We start from the raw sequence: 16,897 nt of genomic DNA on the forward strand, positions 1-16,897 counted from the left end.
TTAAACTTTGTATGTAAGTTTTTAGTGTAATACGGCCGGGCCGCTGAGAGAGTATATTTCTGTCAGGTGCAAAACGGACTATGTAACTTTGTAATGGCGTAAAAAAATAATTTTAAATAAGAAAACTATATATACTAAGCTTTTACAACGTTACTTCAACTATTTATTTATTTTTTCATTATGATGTTAATTATGTCAACCTGACAGATGTCAGATATAACTCTCTCACCAGTCGGACCTTTAAGTTTAACTTGATTTAAATCAAGGACTCTTTCGATGTCAATATTCAAGTATTTAAACGTGAAGTATGTAATTGGTTTTTAAGATATTTCTTTAGATTATAATAAAATTTATCTAGTCAATTTTATTATTAATTTAAGTATAATGCTAATGATTGATTTGTATAACGGTTTTAGGGGGCGTTTAAGTGTGATATAAGATATGTTTGGATTTTTCTGTTGCTCATCAAAAAAAAGGTTTAATATCATTGATTCTTAAAATGTATTTTAATATTTTATGAGTTTCTCGTGCATATATAATACAGTTTATATCTATATGTTGAATGTAATACTTAAATGCCCTATAGAATAGAATATTAATGAAGAAGTATAAACTTAAACATTTATTTCAAATGTTCTTAAATTATTTATCAAATTGTATTGATTTATCTGTAATGTAAATTTATTTCTAAAAAACTAATCATAAAAAATATGTCTTAAAATCAACAGTATTTATATAAAATTTCTTTAAAATTGTAGTTTTGATGGATTAATAAAATTGGTTAATTTTTCTTTTTATATAAATATAAAACCTAGTGAGAGTAATTGTAAGTGTTTAATCATTTTAATAATGTTTATTAATACTAAGTATTCTCGAAGATTTAATTAGTAAGGTTATGCTTAAAATGCACTTGAAATATAAAAATTTTATAGATAATATTTACATGACAATTGTTTTATATTATAAACAAAATTATAAAGTATTTAACTTATCTTCAAAATTGATTTAAAAATGTGTATAAATTAAAAAAAAAATAGGTATTTAAAAAAGATATAATCTGTTGATCCTTCATTTCAACACCATTCATTATTAGATTTTAAAGCACATTTTGAATGTTACATTTCATATAATTCGAGATTAGCTTAAGATTCAAATGTAAAGCATATATTATTCTAAATTTATTGTATTTAAATAATATTCATGACAAATGTTTACAGTACTTAAATTAATTTAATAGAAATAAAATGCATTATATCCCAAAGATTTTATTGTTTTAAAGTTAAATATATCATTTCAACAAGACGAACATGTTTTATTTACCTATTACTTAATCTACTTAATCTATAAAAAATTACATTGGCTATTACTTAAGGCTTCTTATCTTCTTCTTTTCTTTGTAAATACTTTCATGTTGAACTGAAAAAAAAAAACTCATTTTCAGAATAACAACGGATTATAAATGAAAGGCATATAAATTCAAATACTCTTTCAGACAATTTCATTTGTTGATTTTATTGCAAACAAAGTCTAAAGTGACATATTTGATGCGACTTAACAAAATTGCTATTTTGCTAACTAAATAATTAGTTAATTTTTTCTTAATATTATAAATGAGAAAATAACTGTCTGTCTGTTACAACTTATCAATTAATAAACAAAACAGCGGAGCCAAATAATTTGTTGCCAAAATCTTTTTTATGTGAAATAGGTTGGCAGATGAGCAAATGGTTCACCTGATGGTAAATGACCACCAAAGGCCATAGACATCAATAACGTAAGAATATTAACTTGAAGCTGGAACACCACAATACTAAATATTGTTGTTTGGTGGTAGAATATCTAATGGATAGTATTACCTATCCAAACTGGCACAAAGCTCTACCAACAAGTATGAATGTACTACTTAATGTAGAGACTAACTGGTTAGAGTAAGGTTAATCTTAAACCTTACTATATATGTGTATACTAATACAAAAGATAAGTAGAAGACCTTCAAAACCAATACTAGGACACCAATGCAACTTGGTGTTACCCAGTATTTAAAAGAAATATGTTATTAAAATGGGGCTGATCACTCTAGATTGACTATTAAATCACTGATTAAACTTTACAATCCAACCACTTTTAAAAAACATAAGCGGCCGCGCAATGGGAAGCGCTTCGCCAATGTTGGTTAAGTCCTGAACCATTAGATTTGGCCCACTAAAATATTTTTGGTGCAGAAGGGAAATCACCAGGACACTGCTTGCACCTGGGCGCTTGTTGTCCTTAAAACAGGGCTGCACAAGATATTCATTTGGTAATTACTCTTAGTAAATATAATATCAAGCAAATAGGTTAGGGAATGATGTACTTACTACGAGGATCATAGCAAATTAGTTCCAATTTATCCGCTAAACGCTCTCGAATAGCATTAAACTTATGACCAGAAACTACACTTTCCATCAATACCATTATATGCCTGAAAATAATAAGCAAGATTATTTCTGTGCAGTATAAGTATCGTTCATATCACTAGGTCCTACTAGGTACTTACTTGCTTTTAGCTTTCTTAAGTAGTACATTAGTTATGAACATATTGTACAATTAGTGATGATAAATACTTTGAGTTACAATAATTATAAAGAATTTGATTTTTTTTTATCAATCATAAAATAACATAACCTAAATTTACTTGTCACTTTGACAACAACAGCCAATTGTCAACTTCATTTTCTTCAGCTGTCCTCGCAATAAATCTGAGTTTAAGGCTACTTACACATCAAGCTGCTATATTGCTAATAATAAAATATTTATTGTACTAATAATTTACACTGATGCATTTTTGAGAATTACGGTACAGTTAAAGTAACAAGTGCACTACTACTAGAGAAGTGCGTTACTATGCTCGTAAAAGAACTCGCATACAAAACAAAGGCTAATAAAGTCTAAAGTACATGTAAACTATTTTGTAGCATTGTATATACTGAGATAAATAAATTTATCAACATTTTAATAACAAACTATAGGACATAGTTTTCATTTCAAAATACTGATACAGAAATATAATGTCATCACAAGGTAAAATAATGCAAGTGTTCAGACTCATTAAATTATATTATTGTTTTACCTATTTTGAAATAATCATGATAATCTAGAATTCAATTTATACTACATTTTATTAGTATACATTTACATTTTGATAGTAGTATGACACATATTTTGTTAACAACTTCATACAATATGTAAAATAGTATCTGTAGTCAACTACAGTACAGATAATTTATGTAATTATATTAAATCGTGCCACGTAAAATTTAATTAGAATTTTGACAATATTTTACAAAACACGTGTATATTGTATGATATACCGTTTTTTATTTGTGAGTACTATTGTAACGAAGTCGGAGTGCATATAATATTGTACTTATTATGATAAGACACTTTAAATTAATACAGTATATTGTTCTGGTAACATTCTAAAAACAAACTCGTTCATGTGTCGTGTGGTGATGAACTTGTGAACCGGCGTTGCAGTTGGCGTTTTCGTACAATTTGGTTTTTTTGTGTTCGTTCTTTGTTCGTTTTCCATGTTGCAAATGAAATAACCAACCTCCATCTGTGTGAGTTTTATTAGTATTTTATTTTCGGTAGTGTAGTTTGAACATTAAAGAACAATGTTAAATAACGAAATGAGTTTAGAGAATGGCGGCGGCGACGCTAATTCCAATGTGTCACCGACCAAACTCATGGTCAACTATATACCAGAGCTGATGACGCGCGATATGATGTATGCTCTTTTTTCCGCGATGGGAAAAATAGAAAGTTGTAAATTAATAGCGAATAGAGGATATGGATTCGTTGAGTACGAAAAACACGAGGACGCAGAGAAGGCGCGAGTTGCATTCAACGGCCTGTTGATGCAAGGCAAAACACTGAAAGTGTCATTCGCGCTCCTCAACCCCGAGAACAAAGTCAGCCACAAACCCGATACTGAATCGAATCTCTATATAAGCAATCTGCCTCCCGACATGACCCTCGAGAGACTGAACAGCTTGTTTAGCCAATTTGGAAACATAACTAACAGTCGGGTGTCTCAAGGTATCGGATTCGTTTGCTACGAAAGCCGGCAGCAGGCTGAAGACGCCATACAGCACATGAACGGACAATCGCCGATACCGGGTGCGGGGGCGATCGTAGTGAAGTTTGCGAACAAGCCCAGTTCGAATAAGAATTCAGTTCGGTCTAGGGTAGGCATTGCCGCCACGCCATTAGCCTATAACGGCGCGGCGGCCGTCTTCAACGGTACTACGCCCGCCTTCAACGGTACCAACCTGAGCGCCGCGTTTGGCGCACGACCGGCTACAGCGTTCGCGCCCGGCTTCCCGCAAGCCTCGCCGCCCCCTCTTCTACCTTCTCCCGGTAAGGCACTGCCGTTCATCAACAAAGGCCAACAACGCTTCAATCCCATGGCGGCAACTAATCATACTCCGTTACCGTTGATAGGCGCCCCTGCCAGTCCCGTGCCCCTGCTAGGCGCGCCGGCGGCCCCGCACCAAACCACCGTGTATGTATACAACATAGGTGAAGACACTGAGGAATTGGCACTATGGCAACTCTTTGGCCCCTATGGTGCAATTGACTCCATTAAAGTGATTAAGGACCCAGAGACAAAGAAAAATAAAGGTTTTGCATTTGTTAATATGCGTGAATATGATGAGGCAGCGATGGCTATCCAGACACTGAATGGATACACGCTCAATGGACAGGTTCTATCAGTTAGCTTTAAGACGCAGAAGAGAAATATTTAGGATAAGGACGTTTTAAACGTCATCTCGTTTGTGATCGTCCCAGGGCCGATACCTTAAAGAAAGATTTCATTCCAATCTCAAAATATTTTTGTAGTTGAGACGCGAGATCCTTTATATGCATTTCAAATTAGTCGCATAAGTATTTTTGTAAGATTTGATATAGTTTTGTACTGGCGAGAGAGCGACATGACTACCTGTGAGTTAAGTTGGCTTGACAGTATCCTATATGTGTACTTTTTATCGTATGATATGGTATTATATTATTGGACTATGTATGGACCTGTCGGATATGTATTTCTGCCTGGGTGGCGCAGGGTCCGCCTGCCAGTCCCCCTGCGTCCACCCTCACCCTCCAGGTATTTTTATTTTGTGTAAAACAAACAATTGTATGTTTTTTATCTTTAATAAATTTCATGTTTAAATAGAGTGTATTGTATATTTCTCTATTTTTTTTTTTTCTATATACAACAATCCTCATCCTCTCCTTATTTACTTACATAATATACATCATAATCCATAATAAGTATTCATAATTATCTGTGGCAGTAGTTTTTAACATATACATAATATTTTTATAGTGTGTATTGTCCGTCGACAGGTCAGCTGTGTAAACTGCTTAAATATTGCATGTTGTGTAGTAAAGAACAGAAATAAGTTTTTATTTGTTTATTTTAACGCTCTCTTTATGTTCCCCCCTCGTTATTGTATCCGTCATTCGTTAAATATTTTGATATTTTTGGCGCGAGTCAGTCTGCTCGCTAGTTTAGGAAATCTTACGTTACTACGGAATACCTCGCGTCGCCTTGAGACCGTCACGGATGATGTTTCATTTTAAGCTTTAATCTCATAATTTGTAAGGCTTCGAACCAGTCCGAGGGTAGGGTGGGTACAAGTTATTCCCGACTTACTAATATGTGAATACTAATTACTAGAGTATGTTATCTTTGTGCTTTCATGGGACATAGGAATGATAAGATAAATAAACAGTGGTCCAAAACGATAGCCACCAAACCGAGTGGTCGATTCTTCGAAAATTAAAGTTAAACTTAGAAATTTGGGATGGATGCGTATACGACAGGACGTCCGTTCAACGTGAGAAGGGTGAGTAATATAAAAACATACTATGTCTTTAATGTCAGCTCAGTATTATGAATGAACGTCCATATATATATTATAAAACTGCAATTTTCATACTGTCGTCCTAAAGTTACACGTATAATATACATCATGATACAACGGTGCGTGATAACACGGTCGGCTGAACTGATAATTTCGACGCGAGTTAAATATACTTTTCATAAAACACAATAACATAAATTTTGTCGTGAAGATACAATGTCAATATAATGCAATTGCCCGACCGTTCGGCCATTGCTTGGACTCTCATCTGTCCTTCTCAAGGGCAACGTCTATAAATATTTTCGTCTGTACTTATGTATGTGCCGACGACCTTTTTTACGTCGTTATTCGTAGAGGAAAATGATACATTGACTTTTATTTAAAAAAAAATATTGTCGTGTTTCTTTTGTTTCTAATGTATTCTACTGAATTTGCATAATATTTTTATAATTAACAATTAAATATCTTCATAAATATCAAATATATTATTTTATAATAGAGCTTTATTATACGCTAGAAACAAATGTTCTTTCATGGTTTGAGATTTTTTTATAATATTTATAAATACGCATTACACAAAAAAAAAGTGTTACCTTTTTTCAAAGGGCGGCTTGCCGAATATTCGATTCGACCTTGAGATTTATAATGTTGGCCGGATTGATTTATTTTCCACATTGCCTACGAAAATTGTTTCATATTTCTTGAGCAAAAGTTATATCTTCCTTTACCGTACTTAATGAAACGTCAATATAAATAGCAAGTTTGTTATTCATTTAGAGATAGAATGAAAATTAATTTTACCCGCGATTCAGTCACGAGCCTTGTGTATATATTTGACCAATAATATGAATTTATTATTCGATTTCTAATATTGGTACGCGTTATCAGTGAAAGTTATACTGTATTAGTAACTTTTTTTTTTAATTTATAATCATATATGAATTACAAATTGTTTTACTTCAAATCAATACAGTATTGTTATTGAATAAAGACTTTTCTAAAGACGGTTTTATTTTTGTTGTGCTAAAAATATATAGGAATCCAAAAATTGATTATTTAAATTTCAAATACATACCTGTAATATCGGTTTAAACATGTTTTTAATTAAGGCTAAAATTAGTAATAGAATTGTTCATTATCATTATTAACGCGATCATTGAAAAAATATAAAGTTTTTATACAACACGGTTGGCAGCCCTGATGGAACAATGTACTAACTGACAATTAAATGATTCAGAAGTCTTAATGGGAAATGGTTTTAAATGAATAATTACGGAACAAAATTTTGTTCGTTTTTTTTTTATAATATAGGTATTGATCGCTTGAGGTAGCTTTGTCGCTTATTGTTATTGTGCAAACTTTTAGAACTAATATATTTCTATAAATGGCAAATTGTTGATTTATTAATAAACGAGAAGGTGAAATTTACGCTTGTCACGTTGATGACGTACTTTTAAAGCGTGTGGAACGGCATAGGGCAGCTACTTATAAAACTGGCTGCATGTCCCGACTTCGTTCACAGATCTAAAAAATCCTCTAAAATACGCACAAATATTTCATCAAAATCGGTGCAACCGTTTAGGAATTCAGTCATATAAATAAATTACATTTTAATTTAAAGAACGATTATTTATCGTACTGTACAAATCAAACCTTCGACGGTTGATTGGTAACTAAAAGGAAACAAAGTTTCATTAAAACCCGTTTACGATCTTTTGGTAGTTTATACGGTCATTTTTATTCTTATACTTTCGATTTCCAACTTAAAGTAAACGCAATGCATGCCTCTGTTAATGTTAGTGGAGGTGAAGGGTAGGGCCTTATTCCATATACATATATATTTATATATATGAGTTACATTATCAAAGTAATCCGAAATATATATTAATAATCTATCATTGAATTTTTTTATAATATTGTTTTATATTTACACTAGATGTATATGGCGGTGCGTTATTTTCGGGGTTTCAAAGAGTCTTGTTAATATTGGCAACTCAGGATATCGTAGTTGCGCTGCTAAAACCAACGAAGAGAAAATTCGTGGCATTCTTTACGTTTGATCGATTCTGTAATCCTTTTAAGCCCTTCACTAATTGTAATCTGCTTGACTTATATGCTTGGGTGGATCAGCTTCACGTTCGACGTTCATGAAATCATCGGAAACCTGCGTGTCCGGTGACCTAAGAATTTGGAGCATATATGATTTAGCTAATCAACTCTAATTGTAGTCTTGTCATGATATATTGTAAACGGAAATCCAAAGACGTATCTTGAGGTCGTTAATTGGTTAGTTACCTATAATTTTAAAATTTAATTCACGAATCAAAAATGATCTAAAAAATATAGCAGTATAAAATTGTAAAAGCACTACATGAATACGTTAAAGTAGTTACTTATTTGTCATTCTTAAATAAGGAATTATTCGTTTAGAATTTTATTTTATTAGTGAGATGACGTATCATACACACGATACATTTCACTAGTGGTATTACCCGCGTCAAACATATGGTTCATTTTTATTTTAGAAAGGTAGATTAGCGAATAAGTCTTATGGTAACGGGTCACCATCACTCATGGACTAGTACTGTAATTTAAACCGCTTCTTACACCATCCATGCGCAGTCAACCATGATGAATTGAAATGATCATGTATATTTTTTCGTCTGCGGGCTAAATCGATTAGCCGTCTTTACTCACAATATAAATAATAAGTATTCAAGTAAATAAAAATCAAAGGCCGCAAAAAATATTTCCGCCTACGGAAATTTGCCTAGTTAGCGTTAGGCTAAGCCTAGCTTAACCTATTTATTAATACGCCACTGCATTCGCCCTAAGCCTATAGCTAAACTTAAACAGCCCTGAAGTTTTATTCTGGCCGCGTCGAAAGAGTATTCTAGAGGTACGACTAGGGATGTAATTTTCATCAAATAATAACCTTGATCGCAACCGTTGCCCTCAGACAAGAGCGTGACCTTGTCGGATGTACCCTTCGTCCTAGCTAAGTCCTAGCGCAGACGTTTATGTAACATAACGCGTCTGTGACTTCTCGCGTACTTTTAATGGCAGAGACAATGTATTATTCTAACAAGAATTTCGCCTCTTTTGTTCATAAATAAAATAAATATTATTTACTCGATTACAGTTAGTTATGTACACGTCTTAATAATTATGTATTAGAAGCCTAAGAGAGATGATTACTATATATTTTTTAAAGTAATTGAAAAAAATAAAAATTGACTTCAATCGCACGTTCTCTATAACAAAAAAAAAAAAAAGTCTTAAATGGGTCTGATTTACTAGTACAACTTATAGGATTTTGGACTAAACCAATCGTTCAATGAGCCGAGAAGGCACAGTGGACAAAAGATGTCTTAGCCGAAGATAGCGGGATCAAATACAAGGTCAAGCGCTAAAAGTTTTAATTAATCTCGTGCTCAACGGTGAAGGAAATTTGTACGTCGAATGTGTAAACTCGCACGAAAGCAGTGTGGTGATTGGTGTGGCAATGACTGTTGCAATAAATCCATCTCAATTTAATAAAATAATATATGAATTTTCTGAATATATGGAATTTGACAAATTATATGATTTTAGTAACTTTACTCAAATAAAAGTAGATTCATATCAGTGACACAGCTGACCATGCTGGTATAAAGTATCAAAATCTTTATTCAATATAGAAGCGTTATCTTTCTAATTGTTTTATAAAACTATAATCAACGTCAACACACTCGTGTTAGGTTTGCTTACCATATTTTTAGTATGGAGAAAATCAATCATCGTTACTAGAATATTTTTAGAAGGTATCGGCTTTGCTAATTTTATATATATACACACAATTACTCAATATTTTCCGATACAAGTTTAATAAATACTAAACAAATATGATTTCTAATTGCAATATGTTTACATGAATCAATTCCTTATTATCAGTTGGGTAAGGCGTGTAGTCTTTTATCAACATTGACAGATACTGAGGTGTTGACGTAGCACACATGTACATACGTTGTATACGAACGATTTTATGTATAAAGTTACAAATGCGTAGGTGATTTTGTTTGTCTGTTATTTCACGTAATAACTACTCAAGCGATTTTCATTTTTGCATACACGTCAGGTACGGGAAAGGACATAGGGTTCCTAACACCTGTCTTTTCCTTAACCCGCCGGCGGAAGCTGTTGAAAATTATTAAAGCGAAAGTTTGTACGTGTAAAAGCTGATCTGATATATACATTAAATATTGTCTTTAAAAAACAAATTAATAACTTTTAATGGTTTCACTAATTATCGTTATCAAATATTTAATTTGATATGAAACAATTTATTTGTATAATTCTAAAAACATTATGAGAATATTAGAATTAATTTTCCCTTGTTGCTAAGTGTGCAGTTTATCTGAAATATTAGCCTTTGCGCCGTGATCGCGTCTCGTTTATGGATTTACACGGTCTATGTGTACGCGGGGGTCAATTCCACTAACAAATTGTTATTTTATCAGTTGCGATTCGGTCGAAATTGTATCTTAACCGTTGTAAATTCGTAGAATTGTCACCCAGTTACGAATCCAGTATTTGATCAAGTACTTACGTCATATTTAATAGTTATAGAAAATGTACTACGATAGTATAAAAAATTGAATGAATTATTTGAATCTGTGCTAATATGATCAGTAAAAATCTTAAATAATAATAATAATAATTAACAGTCGAAAAGTCGGATAATTATTTGTACAGTGTTTTAAATGTTTCTTCTTTATAATCAAATCTTTGTGAATCTATAATTTAATCTTTAAAAGAGTTTTTTTTTTATGTAATGTCATTCTTAAACTATTAATTAATACGTATTCGTTTAGAATCAACTTAACAGTTGCTCCGCGCGATTTAATCCGCGTCAAACGTTACAGTTCTGCCCCTTTGGGCTGTAATGCGAACTTATATACTCCATAAATCTTACCTTACTACTACCCGTCGGATTTAAAAAACCTTGTAGATCCCGAGATTAGCTTGTGTAACTAAACTCTTCTAAATGATGGTATAGATACATTTTTATTCGCTCGCAGTCTTTCCATTTATTCGGGATAGGCGCAGTAATATATGACAAGGATTTGGCAGACTTTCACGGCCGACCGCCTGCTTGACGCCTATACTTTTGGTTTTGCTGGTAGATTGGTTTACTGACAATGAACCGCTGATTGACATATAAGTACTTATTATTACGATTGATGCGATTAACAAAATCCCTTTTGTCTACGACGTCATTGACGTCGTGTTTAGATGTGGGAGGTTCTATTCAACAGCCGGAACCTAAAGACGAACTTTTTATTAAATTTATTTCATAGAACTTTTTATTAAATTTATTTCTCGTAAATATATCGACTTTCCATAACTTTACAATTATATTGAAAAATTATGTATATTTTATTCTAGAACTTTCCTCGATTAATTCAAATGCATATTTAGTTTGACGTAAATATATTTTTTATTAGAAAAATTCAATCGAAATATAATTTTGAATATGAAATCTTAGAAAAGTATAAATATACATAATGATACAAATTTTTTTTCTCAACATCGATATCGATATAGATATAAACAAAAGTGAGGCAGACCGTCTGTCAGGTGGAGGACAGGTGAGTAGCCGTTTGGCAGCAGGCTGGCTTCCTCAACGTATCACATAAAGCATTTAATAACGCGGTACGAGAATAATTACTTTACAAAATAAAAATCCCTACTTTACTTCATATATTATATTTTTTTATATAACAAGCTAACATTTCCCACGAGAATACTAGATATTAAGAATTAATATGCGAGGTCATTCGTCCAGCTTCTACATTAAATAATGAAAATTGTTATTTTATCATAGTTTTTGTTAGTCTCATTATCATACGTTTAATTTGAAAACAGGTTTTCGTACGTGCGGCGTCGATGTTGTACAAAAACCACAGAGACCGTGACAATATCGCGAATGACTTGGATTCAAATATCAATAGTTTTAAACGTATTTTTTTTTTCTTTCAAGTAGCGTAACAAATTAATATAGCATTTCGTAGTTTGTATTCAACATCGACCCAACTATAATCAGAATACACAACGGTAACATTTTTATTGGATAAGAAAAAACAGGATATTATAAACGCAGCAATAAACTGGTTCACAATAATAAAATATAGTTACGCTCGCTATTTCGAGTATTATTCGAAGTCTGTGAGAAATACCAAACAACTCGATACATACGCAACGACCAGCTATCGGCAAATCAATTACACTTATTTTTTATTATTTTCTGAAAACTTTTAATAAATATAATTTACTGTGAACAAAAATCTATAGTATATTGATTTAGTCCTCAAGTTCCATGACGGAACTCATCTAGCACTTCAGCATATACAGATAGCATTATCACGTAAAAATATAGTATGTATTTTAAACCTATTGTATTTTATAGTAGAGGTACTCTGTAAGAAAATTCGAAACTCACAGCACAACACGTTCGTGAATTGTCAATAATTATTATAACACTTTCAAAATAGCGTATCACTGTAAGTCGGTTTTCAACATTTTTAAAGTGAGATACGAATCAAATTCTTACAGAATAACACTGCAGATACTTGTTAGTATATTAATTATATATCATCAATAGTTATTTATAAATAACATTATAATGTTTATCGTTAAAATTTAATATTCGACTCTGCGTTAAAAATGTTGCTTAACTAAAGGATGGATACAATTTTCGTTCTTGCGTCATACGAATGTTTTATATTCCTCCGAACCTCGCAGCTACCATGACTCACGCATTGTTTTCCTAAACTATTGTATTCCTAATGTACACTGTTTATTATTTTTGACTACTTTTAACTTAAAAAATATTACTGTGAATACTTTTAATAATATAATGTATCGAGTGATCAGTCTCTCGCATGTAATATATACTTAACGATCCTACAAAGGATGAATGTTTTATTGACACGATAAGTTATCTAAATGATGTTTACGCTAGAGGCCTGTCCACTTATTGACTGAAATCTTATCCTCATTGAAACATATCTAATTTTTGCTAGATTTATTTAATTTATTGTGTAAACTATGAGCTAGATTCTTATTGCATGTAATAGTCGGATGAATTAATATTGTGTATATTACAATAAAACCGGACGATATCCTATTAGCGTCCGCTGAATGTAGAAGATAAACAAAGGTGATGTGAGAAATTACGTTCCATTCTGAAGATTAATTCGCCGGTCAACGGATATTCCTGGCACGACGCCATCGTAACGATGTATGGCGGTGTTACTCGCCTTTGCGATGCTTGGCTATTTTTTGCATATTATGATTTTGAATGTTTAACGGCGCCGTGTTGCCGTCGAATTAGACTTATCTTTATTTATTAGATTGTAAGATATTGATTATAATATGTTCGATTAAAAATTTTTGCATCTGTGAGATGTGTACGATTTTATTGTAAAGATATTTTTGAAGACGGCTAACATGCATTTAATGGCATTTCCACTAGTCATATAGACTTATTTTTGACTTCTATAGAAGTAAGATGAACTAGATATAGTTTATACACAAATATAATTTAATGATTGTGATATTTCTGGTGATTTCCAGTGCATAGATTAAGCCATGGTTCAAAACCAAAATAAATTATCAATTGGATTAATTGCAGGGTTTGAAATGTTACTCGTACTGCTAATGACCTGTCCTTTAATAATAGACTTGTATGAATGGGTGGAATATGTATCTATTGCTTAGTTGATTACAAACGGCGATGCAACTGCATTGGATTATTTTTGAGCTTAATTCATATACAATTACATGTTCTTTTGTACGGTAATTACATTATTATTGTAAATAAATAGAGTACGTTATATAAGACCACATTTTTTGGATAAGCTATATTTTTACATGCACTAAATAATATTTTAGATATCCAGGATGAAATAAAATGTTTTTCTATACAATACTCGTCTTTATTTTATATCCACCTTCCTAATTTGTCTGTCAGTATATTGTACGAAACGAGCGACCGTTCTGTTTGTGGTATCCGTAACTTGTACGGCCGAGCTAAAAATAAGTCAACTTTACTTAGTATCTCGACTACTTTCACTCGTTAAAATAATGTCAATATTCAGTTTAATAAAAGAATTCAAACATTTTTCAGCTCGATAGCACACGTGTTTAGTGTTAATGTATGCAATACAGTCGAAAACCACTTATTCTTGTTTTTATCAAATTCTGTACTTACATATATCACTATGTTAATTTGTTTAAAGGTTAAACAAGTTTGATCGATATCGTTTTACTGAATTGTAAAATTAATCGATTATAATGTTTAAACTAAATTTTAAAAGTATAGAGTTAATTTATTGGCTGAATAGATAATCACTGGATCACAGACGTGACTGAAGATGGATTTATCTCGTCTGTAGGTTGAGGCACTGTAAGTATAAACCATTCCGTCTATGCGTCACTCGCTCATTAAACTGGATCATAGCAATTCAAAGTATTGATTTTTGGCATCAGAGTGACGGATTGTGGGTGGTTCCCGGCCTGACTAGCTTGCATAGAGCGTTACCAGCGATTTAAGAATAGGTTGTTCCGAGAACGTTTTTATGTATACCTAAGTAATTAATGTCTGCGTGTCGTTTTAATGTCGACACTTGTTTATTGGTTGTCAAAAAGTAACCACCAATTCGGAAAGAAATAAGTCAGTCCTGAGAAGAAAAGGCGAATCGAGAGCAGTTTATCACTAATGGGTCTAAAAACTCATTATCAATAAACTATTATAGTTTGACTAAATAGTACTAAACTTTTAAAATTATTATACTATACTTGTATTTATTTAAGTTTGTCACGATTTCGAATTGCTTATTATACAGGGTTATTGGTAATTCGACGTATTCCCGTTAGGAGGTGATAGGGGTGACTATTTGCGATAATTTTAACCCCCATATGCATAATGCAAAAGTTAACTATTTTTGAGTTATCACGTTTTTTAGTTTTTTTCAGAATAAGTCAAAAATGCAACTTCAAAAATTTATTAAAAAAAAAGTATCAATTAAAATCTATTGTTTTCTTCTGATTTATAAAAGCGATTAAACACTGGTTATTTGTCAATATTAAAATAGTACTTATCCGTCCAAATTTAAAAATGCGAGTCGGTTGAGTCGAGTCGAGTTGAGTCACAACTTAGGAAAATAATGTGGTAGCTTTACTTACGAAAAAAATGTGGTAGCTTTGCTTTAAACTCAATTACCCCTATCACCTCCTAACGGGAATACGTCGAATTACCAATAACCCTGTATATAGAATGAGAGGTTACTCCAAAAAAGTATATTTCGATATAAAAAAAAAATACATTTGTTTATGAACACAATATTCATCGAAGTTTTATCTCATAAATTGGTAGCATTTTTCCTTTAGTAACTAAGTTCACGTTAGCAGAGATAGGTCTAGGATCCCTGTGCTGATTCGATTTGGAAGTGTCTTCGAAATATGCAGAACTAGATCGTCACTGCGGTCTAAAGGATATAATAAAGCCTACTAGTCTTCTCACCGGCGCCTAACTTTTTTCAAAAGCACCAAAGCGTATGAGTTGTGACATTAGTATATTATGCCATGTTAAGAATAAAATACTTTATCCAAGTAATATATTATAATAATAGAAGGTAAAATATAATATAAAACTCAAACTCCTTTATTCAATATAGAAGCATTACACTTTCTTATTGATGGTCAAATTAAACACTACCAACGGTTCGGAAAAGGAAACACCCTGACCTGAGAATAACCGGCGAAAGAAACTCTGCGTGTCTTTTTTTTTACGTCAAATTAATTATATACATAATTGTATATGAATAGAAACAGCCAGGAGGGCGATCGTTTCATTCCCAAGGTGTGCTATCCAACATAAACTCATTAATTGTAGAGTAACCTTTCGCACACAAGCGTTCCTTAACATTTATTTTAAATTTCGCAACAGAAGCATTTTGAACGCTTTCTGGGATCCTGTCGTAGAAGCGTATACATTGCCCCACAAAAGAGTTACTGACTATATGCAGTCGAGTAACAGGAGTAACAAGATTGTGTTTGTTCCTTGTACCAATGTTATGAGAATCACATTTTCTCATAAAAACATTAATATTTTTCCGTACATACAAAATATTACAGAATATATATTGAAAAGCAACAGTCAATATCTTAATTTCTTTAAATTTATACCTTAATGATTCCTTGGCTCCTAGGTTATAGATTGCGCGAATAGCCCTCTTCTGCAGCACAAGTATATTATGGATAGCGGCTGCGTTACCCCAAATAATAAAAGGTAGAATTAACGTAAAAAAAGTACCAACCTTTGGGAGTGCAGAAGAAGATTGTGGTTTTGGGGATGTTATCAATAGAATTTTAAATTCAAATTAAAGTATACCAACTACCTCATAATATTGTTGGAAAACATTTCTTTACAATGAATCTGAATATGAGATATGTTATTACTAACAGTATTTAAAACGGGACATTTACCATGCTTTTTATTTTTATTTGGTGGAGCTCGATATTTCGACATTATCTACGAATGTCTCGTTCACGAGACTCGTGAAAAATAAAAAGCATGGTGAATATCCCGTTTTGAATACTGTTAGTAATAAAAATAACCATGTTAATTTAAAATCTTATGATACATTTCTATTACCAAGTAATATCTACGTTATGAATGTTCAGGAGAGCTAGGAGACTCGTACTTAGTTACCTCGTATTACAAGTGCCTTTCCTATTTTCCCTAATTATTAAAGACACGCTGAGAAATATGGCCTGACGAGTTCTTTTCCTTTAAAAATGAAAAAATATTTAAGGTGAGATAGAGGCCCGGGTTCGGAATTACAAGGCTATTGTAGTCAATTCTTATATATACCTTATTCAAATCAGCTTCTTCAGTCAATCATATTCGATGAATTAAATATAATTAATATGAAAAAAAATAT

General features: G+C 32.1%; 2 protein-coding genes across 2 annotated transcripts; one reads left to right on the forward strand and one right to left on the reverse strand.

Annotated features, from left to right (window-relative positions):
* Positions 1-1,275: 1,275 nt before the first annotated feature.
* On the reverse strand, positions 1,276-2,697 carry LOC125068777 (39S ribosomal protein L33, mitochondrial). Its single transcript, XM_047678087.1, has 3 exons — positions 2,537-2,697; positions 2,358-2,461; positions 1,276-1,416 (listed from the first exon to the last, which is right to left on the reverse strand). Exons 1-3 carry the CDS (start codon positions 2,575-2,577, stop codon positions 1,364-1,366), a joined length of 198 nt encoding a protein of 65 aa, XP_047534043.1. The 5' UTR covers positions 2,578-2,697; the 3' UTR covers positions 1,276-1,363.
* A 628-nt stretch (positions 2,698-3,325) lies between these two features.
* On the forward strand, positions 3,326-5,232 carry LOC125068818 (ELAV-like protein 1). The gene has a single exon (XM_047678137.1). It carries the CDS (start codon positions 3,657-3,659, stop codon positions 4,788-4,790), a length of 1,134 nt encoding a protein of 377 aa, XP_047534093.1. The 5' UTR covers positions 3,326-3,656; the 3' UTR covers positions 4,791-5,232.
* The last annotated feature ends 11,665 nt before the right edge of the window (positions 5,233-16,897 follow it).

Source organism: Vanessa atalanta, chromosome 14, assembly GCF_905147765.1.
Source record: "Vanessa atalanta chromosome 14, ilVanAtal1.2, whole genome shotgun sequence".
Classification (NCBI taxonomy): domain Eukaryota; kingdom Metazoa; phylum Arthropoda; class Insecta; order Lepidoptera; family Nymphalidae; genus Vanessa; species Vanessa atalanta.

Coding starts and splice junctions, on each gene's coding strand:
- LOC125068777 (XM_047678087.1), bottom strand. CDS start 2,577: ATGTTCATAACTAATGTACTACTTAAGAAAGCTAAAAGCAA. Junction 2,462..2,536: donor CTTAAGAAAGCTAAAAGCAA/GTAAGTACCTAG, acceptor TATTATTTTCAG/GCATATAATGGTATTGATGG. Junction 1,417..2,357: donor AATTTGCTATGATCCTCGTA/GTAAGTACATCA, acceptor TTTTTTTTTCAG/TTCAACATGAAAGTATTTAC.
- LOC125068818 (XM_047678137.1), top strand. CDS start 3,657: ATGTTAAATAACGAAATGAGTTTAGAGAATGGCGGCGGCGACGCTAAT.